We start from the raw sequence: 13,726 nt of genomic DNA, 5'->3' as shown, positions 1-13,726 counted from the left end.
GATTAGTCCCCCTACAAACAAAACCCATTAAATCAAGGACCGGAAGAAAGTTAATAAAATATTTACAATACATATTAACAAGATGATAGACAACAGAACTACATTATTGTAATTGCAAGTCATCTATAGAAATGGACCGGACAGTAAGGTACAGCAGGCAGATGTTTAGTTATTAGGGAGTTTAGTACCCATCCCTCCACGGTTACATTCTACCATGCACTACATACAAAATATCTGGAGCATCAAGGCAACAGATGGGTTTGGAGAAGTGGGATCCATTATTTAGAATCTAAACTTTTGCTGCATACACAAAGTGACTAAAAAGGATCCACTATCCTGTTTGTCTGTTACCTCCATTTCCAGATCACTATTTGTCCGTTTATTTTATTGTATAAACGAGTTATAAGTAATATGCAAGCTGGGAAAAAGGTGCATTCCACCATACAGGCATATTAAAGTTCCTATAAGTTAGTGATTAGTCCCCCTACAAACAAAACCCATTAAATCAAGGACCGGAAGAAAGTTAATAAAATATTTACAATACATATTAACAAGATGATAGACAACAGAACTACATTATTGTAATTGCAAGTCATCTATAGAAATGGACCGGACAGTAAGGTACAGTGCAATTCTGCATGCATAATCCAATAAATAATGCATGCATAACTATAGCACTATAGCATTATTCAAAGCGCTTACCCAAACCGTGACCTCCAATTGAAACTGAGATGGTGACGCAGAGCGAAAAAGTGAAAAAGTAACAATCAGGGCAAAATACAAACAAATGTGTGCAAGAAATAAAAAACAGAAGTGAGGAACTGAGTGATTGTGATGGGAATGTGAGCAGCGCTGCACAACAGGAGGTGCATCTGGGTGGGAGATGAAGTTGGGAAGTACACGCAAAGAACAAACTTTATACACAATTCTTTGAGGCTGAGATTAGACTAGGCTGTGGCTGAATGATCACAAAGATTACATTAGAGAGCCATCAAACATTCAGTTTCAAATGGCTCCCAAAACCACAGGATTATTCTGACCTCACTGTGTTTCCTGCCATAGAGGAGGAGATGTTTTGGTACAGTGGTCTCTGTATTATAGATCTCTAGACTTGGTTGCGATGACTAACCCAAATGGTACAATAAGGACTGGTCATAGGAATATGACTGATCTGACCTAAGCCGTACATACCTGTGACCGTGCATTTACTGGCATCTCCTGTGGGCAGAGCTCTGATGCGATATGGAGAGTATGGGATCTCATCACCGCCATACTTGATGAGAATGGTGTAGCGGCCGGTCATGTCAGGTACGTAAGACACAAGGTAAGTACCATCCTGATTATCACGAATGTTTGCTTTCTTTGGCTTCCCTTCAGGGTCCTATATAACGAAAACAATACTGCATAAGTTGCACAATAAATTATTAATCTGACAGGTTTGATGGACCCAAGACCTAATAGGCCCTAATAGAATTTACTGTTATAGTGGCAACTGTTAAGTGTTTGTTTGTAAAGAGTGGTAGGAATCTGCTTACAGTGATCTGGACTGCCAAAAGTCCCTCTCCTGCATCTTTGGCATCAATGGTGAACTCCACAGGCAGACTGGCAGGCACGCCGGTGGTATTCAGACCAGGGCCGCTGCAACGAACTTTACTAGCATCATGAGTGGGCAGAACCTTCACCTTATAAGGACTGAATAAATGGAGACAAAAGAGTGTGGGAGAGAGCAAGTATAGGAATGCACTAGGGTTATAATGACATCATTTTTTTTAAAAGTCAATACACTCCTTTATTGGAGAAAAGCTAAAACAAAAATGGCACACAGCCTTAAATATTTGCGTGTAGCAGTGTTTAGTCTTAATTACTGACTTGGCTTATTTCTTTAAAGTACATTAAAATAATATAAAACATAATATAGCTGCTCATATTTATTATATCACATCGAAGAGTGGTAGTACCTGTGTGGGATCTCCTCATCAGCATACAGGACATTGATAGAATACGGTCCCTCCCGAGTGGGAACGTAACTGACTGTGTGAGTCTGGTCACCATTATCCACCACCTCAACGGGCTCCACGATACCTATCCAACATTAAAACCGTAAAAATCACCACAAGCCTAAAATTGACAACATTTGCTTTATTTCTGGATTGCACGCTCACCTTTGGGTCCCTGCACTCGGACCTGCAGGGGAGCAACCCCAGCTTTGCTTGCGTCCACAGAAAAGACCTGTGGGATATTGGCACGCACGTTGTTTCCAAGCCCCTGACCAAGACATTTTACTTTAGTGGCGTCGACTGTATCGTGAACGGGAACGGAGAATGGGCTTCCTGTATAATTTAACAAAAACAAACATTTAGGTGCTGCCATTCTTAAACAAGCAAGCAAATCTTAACTGGAAAAAATACCGACCAGTGATTGGTTGACCTCCGTAGGTGACATTGAGGTTGTATGTGCCAGGCTCATATGGAACGTACTCAACACAACAGCTGCCATCTTTGTTGTCAGTGCAGGACATTTTGGCTTCAGAAGGTCCCTCCATAGCCAAGCCCAGTCCACCTGTACCAGCCCCACTATATAATAAAGGAGACAGAAATGAGCGTGAGGTAACAGCGATTGATTTTTAAAATGGAACAGCTTGTAATGAAAGCTGGGCATTCTCACCGCGTCTCCACTGTAAACTTGTTTGCTTTGTTGGTGATCCCAGATTGAAGTCCGGGACCGTGTACGCGTACACGTGCTGGGTCACAACCCTCGGTCACGGGGACACGGAATGGGCTCTTGGGAACCGGGCTGCCATCGTAGGCGACATCAACACTGTGCATGCCTGTTTAACGTGCCACAGAGGATTAATGTAAAACTCAAGCGGCATGATATTTTGTAGATTTGATATTTGGTAAACACTTACCCTCCTCATAAGGTGTGTACTCCACTTTGTAAGTGCCATCTCCAAGGTCATTGATCAGAGCTTCAGTGCAGTTGCCTGATGGATTGTTGATGCATGTCTTGATGTGATTACCCCCAGTTTTTGTAAGCGCTCTGGCATCCACTGTGAAATCTGTTGTGGCCTCCCGGAAAACTCCTACGGTGAAGGACATTAAGTGACCAAGATGCAAGGTATTTAATCCTTAAAAGGCCAAAAAACTAAAAAAACTAAAAAAAATCAAACTACCTTTGCCTTCCACTCCAGGTCCAAACACTTTCACACCACTGGTTTCCACAGCAGGCTCCACATTGAGCCTGGATGGGAAGTTCGGGACATCTTGATTACCATAGCGGATGGTGAGAGTGTACACTCCAGGATAGAGAGGGATGTAGGTGATGGTGTAGGTCCCATCTCCGTTGTCCTGAATGTGAACCTCTGCCTCCGTCCCGTTGTCAGAAATGATCTCAATAGTCAGCTCAGCAGGACCAGCATTCGTGCAGTCAACCACAAACTTCCCTGGCTCGCCAACCTTGGCTCGTTCCAGGCCTGGTCCAGAACATCTTACCTACACATTAGGATATGAAAGACTTCATTTGTTTAACTGCTAAAACCAGTCTGGGGCTCGGATGCCAAGATGGCTGAGTAAGAACATTAACCCAATTGCAGTTTATAGAATAAATTCCAAAATTAACAGCGCAAGAGTTTTCCTGATGCCTGTTTATCATCTTGTTAATAACATTTAACCACGTTCATAGGTTAAGCAAATCTTACCAGAGATGGGTCAGCAGGCGCAATAGCTTCTACATTGAATGGACTGCCAGGAATAGGAACTCCATCGTATGTCAGTTCTACTTCGTAGGGCCCCTTATCTCTCGGGATGAAACGGACCTGGCTGGTCTCTGGGCTCAGGCCTGGTTCAACTTTACAAGGCACAGATTTACCAGATGGACCAGTGACCTTTGCGGCAACCTTGCCCTGACCACCTGCACCTTTGGACTTGACCGTAATATCTTGATCTTTTCCTACTGCCATTGCTAAACAAGAGCAAAGAAAAATTTTAATTTTTGTGTGAAAGTAAGTGTGGTGCTGCCCAAAGAAAGAGAAGGTAATGACTTACTGTTTCCAAGACCAGCCACTTTAACTTTACTGAGGTCCAGAGAGGGAGCCACAGATACAGCAAATGGGCTCTTAGGAATGGGATCACCACCGTAGGTCACATTCAAACCCATATTACCCTAAAGTAAAAAATAAACATCAATTCTCATTGGTTAGATTTATATACAAATATAGAAAAAATCTGTTTAGAGTTCTCAAACATTATCAGACCAGGATATAATTCAAACAATCACCTGCTGGACGGGTGTGTATTTTACAGTATGGGTGCCATCATGATTGTCGACGATGTCGAAGTCACGGACCGCCTCTCCCTTGTTTGGCCCTGTGTACTGAGCGTCAAGCTTTGCTTTGCCCGCAGCCTTTGTGTTCACAGTGAAGTAAGTTGGTTTGTTCAGCTCCACACCTAAAATACAAGCGCACAGTAGTAAAGCGCATTCCTACATCCCAACCCTCAGAACATAAACCTTATATTCCCATCAGGAAGAGTAATAAAAATACATATTAAAAAGGTTCTTAATACAATTAATCAGTGTTGTAGTCGAGTCCAACTTGAGTCCCGAGTCAAGACCAGAGATCGACTGTTGAGTGCATAAAAAGCTGGATCTGGACTTGGTTTTGACTTGGACTAGAGTTGGACTCGACTACAACACTGCAATGCATCCACGATAGCCCACAACTCAGTACATCACCCCATACCCGTGTTGCCATGTCAGGTGTATAGATTTCTCTCACCTGTGCGGTTGAGTCCAGGTCCCTCTGCTTTAACCTTGCTGGCATCATGAGAAGGATCAACCTTGATTCTGATGGGCGTCAAGGGAATGGCCTACAAAACAGAGTTTAAATAAGACACAATGCTGCATCACGTATTTATACAACACACATCTGATTCCAGTTACCTGATCAGCAAACAGCACCATGATGGTGTAGCTGCCGGCTCCAGGGGGCATGTATTTGACAGTGAATGTGTCGTTGTCATTTCTAATGATGTCAAAATCAATGTCAGCTTCGGCAGGTCCCACCACTCCTGGAGCACATTTGATGCCTATGCTGATGTCTCCTAGAAAAGATTTTAAACACTAATGTTTAAGATGCTGTTGATATTGTGAGTGTGACTATGGTGTCACACGTCTTGCGAGCCTTTTAATGGGCAAAGATGTCCATCTAATTTGTTTAATAAAAATAATTAAAAAGCAGCAAAAATAATTGTAAAAATGAGTTCTGTGTGCACCACCCCTTACCCTGTCCAGCCTCAGCACAATCCACGGTAAAGTATGTGGGCTCGTATGCTTTCAGGCCTGTCTTGGCCACCCCTGGTCCTGATACCTTCACCTTGTTGGGATGGCATCCTGCTCCGATGTTCATTTACTCAACAAAAGTGAAAAGCACATTGTTTGCTAACTTCTTACAAAACAGTAATGCTAAGAAATGTTTTCCAAGAATTGGGATTAATACAGACCCTGAATGGGCTCTCTGGGATGTTGACTCCGCCCCACGACACCATCACAGTGTGTTTGACTGGCTTGCGAGGAGTGTAACTGCAGCTGTATGTTCCATTACCATTATCAGTCACCTGCACATCCACTGGATTTCCATCACGATCCTGAAAAGAAACAAGACACAAGTTTGATGCGAGTTTGATTCACAATGAACCTTTATTTTCGTAGATTAAGTGAAGATTCATACCTGAGCTTGAATCTTCAGTGGAGCTTTGCCACCTTGTTTGGCATCCACAGTGAACTCAGCAGGTTTACCAACTGCAAGGCCAGCTGCCTGCAGACCCGGACCATAAGCCTTTACCTTATTACAAATTAGAGACATGTGAAATCACAAAACACACACACACAGAGCAACCTAATTTTGAGCAATACAATATGAATTGAAGGAAAACACCACTGTTTTAAAATATTTTACTATGTTCTTACCTCAACTTGAATGGAATGAATTAATACATACCTATTTTTTTTTTAATGCATGCACTTAATCTTTGTACAGAGCGTCGTGAATGTGTTAGCATTTAGCCTAGCCCCATTCATTCCTTAGGATCCAAACGGATGAATTTAAAAGCCACCAAACACTTACATGTTTCCCTATTTAAAGACTGTTACATGAAAAGTTACACAAGTAAGTATGGTGGCACAAAATAAAACGTGGCTATTTAAAAAAAAGCTAACTATATTGTTATATTTTAGTGCTGCAAACTAATTGCTCTTCCGCGATACAATGTAGTTCGCATTTTTTTTTTAAATAATCGTCACGTTTTATTTTGTGCCACCATACTTGCCGTGTAACTACTACTGTCTTTAAATAGGGAAACATGGAAGTGTTTTGTGGCATCCAATTCATCCCTGTTTGGATCCTAAGGAATGAATGGGGAACGGCTAAATGCTAACACATTCACAAGGCACTGTACAAAGATTAAGTGTACGCATTGAAAAAAGATAGGTGTGTATTAATTAGTCTAAGTTGAGGTAAGAACATAGTAAAATATAAAAAAATACTGGTGTTTTCCTTTAATATGGAGATTCTTCTGCAATGAAAGCCAGATCTGGTACCTTATCAGGAAAGAAATCTTTTCCTGGAGCTGACACGATTTCAGCCATGAATGGGCTGAGATGGATGTCCTCGTTCTTGCAGAGCACATGAACCGCATATTCGCCAGGTTCTGTGGGCCAGTACCGCACATCACAGGAGCCGTCTCCCTTATCGTCACATTCGATTTTAGCCGGGGAGGGGCCCTCCACTGAGAAACCTGATTGGAGAATTGTAAATGTGGATTTAAGTATTTTACTCAACACAACAGAATGCAAAGCAAAAATGGTAAGAACTTACCCAAAGTGCCCACATCATCTCCAACAGCTTCTACCACAAAGTCAGCAGACTTTCCCACCACACCACTCTCCAGTCCTGGACCCCATGCCCTTACCTGCTGTGGGCCTGCTTCAGTACCAACCTTTACCTCAAATGGACTAAAAAAAAAAAACTTTTAACATTTAAGTATTTGTGTCAGCTTTTTTAAATCATCTTGTATGAAATCAAACCCCCGATCCCATGATCTTGGTGTTCCTAGCACCAGCCAAACTACAGGACATTAAGCATTTTATCCCCCACCCTCTATGTACACAAAAATTGGTTATGGGTCATCTTACCTGCGTGGTATGTGCTGTCCGCCCCATGTGATTGTAATGATGTAATTTCCAGGTGTGGTTGGGTAATAGTCAAAGCTGTACACTCCATCTCCAAGATCCTTCTTCTTGCAGGGCTCTTCAAGACCCTCTGTATAACAGACACAATAGGTATTCATAAAACTAGAAGTAACACTGCATAATGTACAAAATAACACACACAGCAATGTAAGGAAGTTCATAACGCTACGTTGTGGTGTTCACTTACTGGGTCCTTTGATGGTGACCTTCAGGTCTCCAGTTCCAGCCCCTTTGGTGTAAACCTTGAACTCTGCAGTCTCCTTGACTCTCAAACCTTTAGGTTGAAGACCACGGCCCTTAGCTTTACACAAGCTTGGATTACAGGCTAGTGAGAAGAAACAACCATGTTAACACAATTTGTACTGAACCGCTGCTTGCTATTTAATTTATAAGAAATGCTTATGGTATGACAAGTTAAATTGTCAACAGCATCTGTGACATGCTGGTAATTACTACTTCAGATAATGACTGTGTTAAATCCATGACCAAGTCTGCTCTCCAAAAGTCAGACAGGAAAACACAAAGCATGTTGGGGAGAGATACACAGCATTGCTCATGTCTTGATCCAAACAGCCTTACAAGAGGAAGTGCATGTGGAAAAATGATTGTACGGAACACTAACGTCCGATAATAAAATGCTATTTTTAATGTTCCATTACAATACGGACTCACACATCAACCAGTTACAGGAATTTAGCTTGGCTTTCTATGCCATGGATAACATTCTCTAAAAAGTCTGTATATCTTAAGAAAGCAACATCTATTAGCACTTATATGGGCAGTTGAAAAAATACAACCGGCAAGCCAAAATGATGTAATCCAAACCCTTCACATTATATAACTCCTAAGACGAGATGCAGAGGACAGCATGAAAACAAAAGGACATTGACAGTAAAGCAGCAGTTCCGGTACCCAACACAAATCCAAGGAAACAGGAAATGACATCAAAAGCCAAAAGGAGGCAGCTCCCAAGAGGGAAGGAGAGATACCAGTGGATGTAGATAACAGCCGTCCTTCAAAAGAGAGACACAACTGGCAGTAAAGAAAAACAGTTGAGGAAAATGAGAGCAAGAAAAAGCAATGCAGAAAAAGAACAAGTAGCAAGGACAGATAAAAGAAACCTTAAAGCTTATCTTAAAGTCTATTTTTACAGAATCCATGCCTCATTAAAATAAATCCTCTCTTACCTACTTCCCCTTTCATGCCAATCTCATTTAAATTCCTCTTACCCTCTCCCACGTTGACTGTGTAGGGGCTCTTTGAGATCTGTCCCCCAGCAAAAGTGATGTAGATGGTGTGCTGGCCCTCTTGGGTGGGCTTGTAGGTGCATCTGTAACTACTGTTGCCCTTATCCTCAACAGTGCATTCAACAGTGTCCTTCTTTCCACTGGGGTCAACAATGACCACCTCTACCTCTCCTACTCCTGCACCTGAAAGAGCGAGAGAAAGTATTATACAACCATATTTCACTAATGAATCTAGAGTGTCACTAGTATTATGCATGCGAAATTAAGGTCAAGTACCAGCTGTGTAGACGTCAAAGTACGTGGACTTGTTGGCAATGTTGCCTGCAGGCTCAAGGCCTGGACCCTGGGCAGTGACCTTACTGGAGTCTCCCTGAGCCATTCCCACATCCACATCAAACGGACTCTTGGAGATGTGTTGCCCTGCGAACAGCACTGTCACCTATGGGATCAGACACAGGTAAGAGATTAAAATCTTGAATAGGCCAAAAGCAATGTAACAAAACGTTTCGTTTTCACATAAGGAATAGGGGAACTGAAAATGTACCTTGTGTTGTCCAGTGACTTTTGGTACATAGAATACTGAGTAGGTGCGGTTCTTGTCATTATTGGCCGTCACTTTTGCCTCCTCGCGGTGGCCAGCTGGGTCCTCCACGTAAACCAATACCTCACCCTGTCCAGCGCTGATGGTCTCAACAGTGAACACAGCCTTCTTCATCACAACATTACCTGTGGGCTCAATACCTGCATGGCACGAAAAATTATATTTATACTTGATCAGTATGAGTTCCCTAAGATTGAACCCACAACCATTTGCACTACATAGAAGGGTTTCCAAATTGCCTCAAAACACTTTATAATAACTAATATTTCCAAAGCATTAAGCTAATACTTTAAAGGATCAGTCCATTTTCTTAAAAAAAATCCAGATAATTTACTCACCACCATGTCATCCAAAATGTTGATGTCTGTCCTTGCTCAGTCGAGAAGAAATTATGTTCCTTGAGGAAAACATTTCAGGATTTCTCCCATTTTAATGGACCCCAACACTTAGCAGTTTCAATGCCGTTCAAAAATGCAGTTTCAAAGGACTCTAAACAATCTCAAACGAGGCACATGGGTCCTATCTAGCGAAACGATTGTCATTTTTGTCAATAAAAATAAAAATATGCACTTTCAAACCACATCCTCTCGTCTTCCTCTGTTCATTGAATGTGCCAGCGCGACCTCACATAAGACGTCATCACGTCAAGAGGTAACGCATGACGTATGCAAAACTACGCCCCAGTGTTTACAAGTGTGGAGAAAGAGGACCGTTCTGACGTTGTTGTATGTCGAATGATACTAATTAATGTTTTTGTGTCAGTTTATTGTTTAAAATGATCCGCAAATGTGCGTTTCATATATGCAACACGTGACTTTTCCACGGCATTGGGCAATTACGTGAGGTCACGCTGGCGCGTCACAGGACCAGAGATAGACGAAGTTGTGGTTTAAAAGTGCATATTTTTTATTTTTCTTGCCAAAAATGACAATCGTTTTGCCTGATATGACCCTTAAGCCTCGTTTGGGATCGTTTAGAGTCCTTTGAAACTGCAACTTTAAACTGCATCAAAACTGCTAAGTGTTGGGGTCCATCAAAATGAGAAAAATCCTGGAATGTTTTCCCCAAAAAACAGAAATCTCTTCTCGACTGAACAAAGAAAGACGTCAACATCCTGGATGACATGGTAGTGAGCAAATCTGCATTTTTTTTTAAGAAAATGGACTAATCCTTTAAACAATGCTGGCTTTACCTGGTCCATATGCACGGGCCTTTTTAGGGTTGAGTTTGGGCCGCAGGGGGGCACCAGGCTTGAGTTTGGCTTTGGGGAATTGGGACAGGTAAGTCATAACAGAGTGCTCATCCACATTGGGATCAACAATTTCTTCAGGGGTGATCACCTGGTGAAAAAAAAAGAAGGTAATTTTGACACTGACATCCCAATATAGATTTTTCAATATATGGTTTATTAAAATGTTAAGTAACATAATTGGATTGAACCCAAATCAACCAAAACATGCAACTGTTATAAATTTAAATTGGGCAACAAGCAACCAGTATACCTGAAAGCAGTGTGCATGCGTATGCATGGCAACGAAAGGGTTTATTTTGAGTGGCAAAACGCACTTGAAAGGAAAACAGACTGTATCATAGTAACTTCTCCCCTGAGGACGGAAACACCCAACCACACGCGCAACTGGAGGCACGCAACATGCCACATTGGCACACCATCAGCGCGTGTTGTGACTAAGAAAGCTCACCAGTGGTTTTGATAAAACGGCAGCAAAACTATTTGACTTTCTGTTCCTTATTTGGCTTGTCTTTTTTAAACGTAGGAAAACACGTTATGTAAGGTATTTTACAGTTAAAAGTGTTAACTACGATGTAAAATAGTAAAGTAGCATCTGTACAGGTATCACCAAGGTGAACATGGAAAAGTGGCGTGACAGATCAGAGTCGGCCATTTTATTCAAATCACTGAAGACTTCATAAATTGTTTGTTCTTGCAGTTTGATTTCTCGGTTTCCCCTCCAATTTGGGTCATGATGAAACCACGAAACCTACGCTGCTTCTTACGCTTAATTAGAAACCTGCCTATACAAGGTATGAGGTATGTAACATTTCATTCTGTGATGTGCTTAGTGGTTAGTTGCTCAAAACGGTTACTCAAATCATAAAAATGCAAAAACAAAATGAGCAAACTAAAAAAAGCACCTGAGGAACACCAAGCCAGTCATCAGCCTGCTGCATGGCCTCTCTGGCATTGTCCACAGGCTTTGTCTGGTCCCATGAATCCCAGTCAGGACACAGACCTGCAAATCAAAACAGAAAACCATAACTTTATCCTTTATTCACAGCAATAAAATGGCCATGTAAAGAATCTTTGACCACTTTCTCAGACCCATCACTCACCCGGAGCACAACTGTCCACCAGCGCACCAAGGGCTTTCCCTGACTGCCAGTCCCGGCTGAAGTTGGTAATGGGCAGCTCGGGCAGTTTGTTCTGGATCCATCCGAGCAGCCTCTGCTTGGGCGTCTTCTGCTTGCTTTCTTCCGTCTCTTCCTCCTCGTCCCACATGGGCATGGAGATGGAATAATGCAGAATAAGTGTCCATATCAGACCCAGGATCAGCTTCAGGTTCCCATCCACGATGGCCTTACTGTCTGTGGCACAAAGAGAAGAGACAATAGGCTTACACAGAGAACGAACAATTACTATGGATGGTTTAAGATAAATGGTTTTGAACAGATTTTTGGTTCCTGACTAAGCAGTTTAGTAGTTTGTTGTTTGAAAAGCAAAAATCAATATGAAATCTGATTTTTATAAACCACATTCATATGCAGCAGCTCGAAATTTGATTTAAACGAGAAATATTTTTGGAAATGCATTTTGGTCTAATGGACAGATCGGATTTCAATACGTGTTTGGAGAAGTGAACTACAACATCACATATCAAGTAGTGTTTAAATTCATTTATACATAATCATATGAGGCACTGCTTTAGAAGTTTAGGCTATGTTTACATTAATGCGTTTACCTTTTAAAACGCATTACTTTTGCCACGTTTATGCCTTTCATTTACACTACGCCACCGTTTTCAACCCTCATAAACGGAGTCGTTCGTAAACGCTGAAGACCCTTTTAGTTTTAGTTTGAGAACTCTGGGGTTGCGCTGCAGTGTAAATGAACGTAGACGGAGTCTTATCTAAATGAACAGCTGATGTTAACATGACAGCGCATCATTTTCAAAGTAAAAATTATTTTTATTCAGGTAAATGGAGGTTTGCAATGGAGGTTTTGCCAAAAATAGTAAACACCTATCAACCAGCTATTATAAACGCTATATCAGATTGTTTTAACATGTATCCTTATAGATAATGTCCGTTTTATATTCCTGTTTGAGTATTGTTGGGTTTGAATATTGTTGTAATGTTGTTTGTTTTGTTTAAATTTAGTTAGCTTATTACAAAAAATAGACTGTAATTTTAAACACCATATAGGGCATTGTAAAGGCCAATATGAAGGGAGAATTGTAATATGTAGGGAGAATTGTAATATGTCAGACATTATTTTCGAGTTTAATTTAAGTTTTGTTTGCTACTTTAAAATGAATTTTGTTTCATATAATTTGTCTCTTAATTTTAATAGATTTTTTGTTGATAAGTTTTGTGAATATAAACTAATAAAAACAATAAAATCATCATATTAATATTTAATGCTCGTTTAGCCGATTGTGCTTTTTGCTATTTCCGTGTTGCTAGCGGAGGACGTGCATGAACCTCGCACACTACTTTAGCCGGCCACGCTTTTTTGTCGGAGAACGCGTGTGAGGGAACACACACACGCACTGAAAAGCGACAAGTAAGGGAAGATAAGATATTTGGTGTTTTTCTGAAGAATGCAGTCAGTTCGTACGAAAATTATCAAATTATACTATAAGATCATAAATATGAACTGCGAACAATGAACTATTATAAATATAACAGCGTGAAATGGCTGAAGAGGAACTCCCTACATTAAAGCAATAAGCATTTCTGTAGGCTAAAGCTATACTTCACCTCTTATTATGTTTGATTGAAGTTTGCATTTCAAGTTCGCTACTGTTTAGGGATGCACCGATAGGATTTTTTTGGGCCGATACCGATTCCGATTTAAACAGACAACTTCTGGCCGATACCGATGCCGATACCGATATTAAACACTTGTATACAATACTATACAGTTGGTCTATTAGCTAGTTTATTTTTGCTTCAAGTTCGCTACTGTTTAGTACTTTTCACTTGAATGCTTCTTTTAAATCATAAAGATCTTTTTGTTTGGTTTATAACATCAACATAAACCTATTAATCATATAAATATGTTGTAGGGGGAACTAGAAGAACAATATAAGACTTTCCCAAACACATTTTTATAGGTTCAAAATAGTGTCTGTTGTAGTTGCCGGCAAAGGATCCAGGTATGATTTTTTGTCAATATCGCACACCCGTAGGCTGCATAAATGCGCAAAGGTAAGCTATTATTAGAGTAATACTTTTTTACATTTTTATGCGCATGCCCAGTTACGTGATTGGTCATGTTTCATGCGTTTATGGTCGTGTATAGTGTGGATGAAGATGCTTTTTAAAATGCCAGTATAAACAAGGATCGTTTTCATTTAATGCCATTTTAAAACGCAAATGCTCTAATGTAAAC

General features: G+C 40.9%; 1 protein-coding gene across 1 annotated transcript in view; it reads right to left on the bottom strand.

Annotated features, from left to right (window-relative positions):
* Window positions 1-13,726, bottom strand: part of flna (filamin A, alpha (actin binding protein 280)) — a 36,989-nt gene that overhangs the window by 10,706 nt on the left and 12,557 nt on the right. The window contains exons 3-29 of the mRNA XM_073875141.1: window positions 11,446-11,699; window positions 11,248-11,345; window positions 10,286-10,433; window positions 9,037-9,233; window positions 8,769-8,931; window positions 8,475-8,675; window positions 7,433-7,570; window positions 7,189-7,315; window positions 6,872-7,008; window positions 6,595-6,791; window positions 5,726-5,839; window positions 5,499-5,642; window positions 5,281-5,404; window positions 4,939-5,099; window positions 4,775-4,865; window positions 4,276-4,445; window positions 4,044-4,161; window positions 3,698-3,960; window positions 3,173-3,491; window positions 2,909-3,082; window positions 2,665-2,827; window positions 2,413-2,573; window positions 2,163-2,330; window positions 1,959-2,082; window positions 1,536-1,692; window positions 1,192-1,381; window positions 703-726 (exon numbers count right to left, since the gene is read on the bottom strand). Of these exons, the coding sequence (XP_073731242.1) occupies window positions 703-726; window positions 1,192-1,381; window positions 1,536-1,692; window positions 1,959-2,082; window positions 2,163-2,330; window positions 2,413-2,573; window positions 2,665-2,827; window positions 2,909-3,082; window positions 3,173-3,491; window positions 3,698-3,960; window positions 4,044-4,161; window positions 4,276-4,445; window positions 4,775-4,865; window positions 4,939-5,099; window positions 5,281-5,404; window positions 5,499-5,642; window positions 5,726-5,839; window positions 6,595-6,791; window positions 6,872-7,008; window positions 7,189-7,315; window positions 7,433-7,570; window positions 8,475-8,675; window positions 8,769-8,931; window positions 9,037-9,233; window positions 10,286-10,433; window positions 11,248-11,345; window positions 11,446-11,699 (4,325 nt within the window). The remainder of the gene's footprint in view (window positions 1-702; window positions 727-1,191; window positions 1,382-1,535; window positions 1,693-1,958; window positions 2,083-2,162; window positions 2,331-2,412; window positions 2,574-2,664; window positions 2,828-2,908; window positions 3,083-3,172; window positions 3,492-3,697; window positions 3,961-4,043; window positions 4,162-4,275; window positions 4,446-4,774; window positions 4,866-4,938; window positions 5,100-5,280; window positions 5,405-5,498; window positions 5,643-5,725; window positions 5,840-6,594; window positions 6,792-6,871; window positions 7,009-7,188; window positions 7,316-7,432; window positions 7,571-8,474; window positions 8,676-8,768; window positions 8,932-9,036; window positions 9,234-10,285; window positions 10,434-11,247; window positions 11,346-11,445; window positions 11,700-13,726) is intronic.

The sequence above is a fragment of the Misgurnus anguillicaudatus genome, chromosome 13, assembly GCF_027580225.2.
Source record: "Misgurnus anguillicaudatus chromosome 13, ASM2758022v2, whole genome shotgun sequence".
In the NCBI taxonomy this organism is placed as follows: Eukaryota; Metazoa; Chordata; class Actinopteri; order Cypriniformes; family Cobitidae; genus Misgurnus; species Misgurnus anguillicaudatus.
This window is presented reverse-complemented; position numbering and strand designations above follow the sequence as displayed.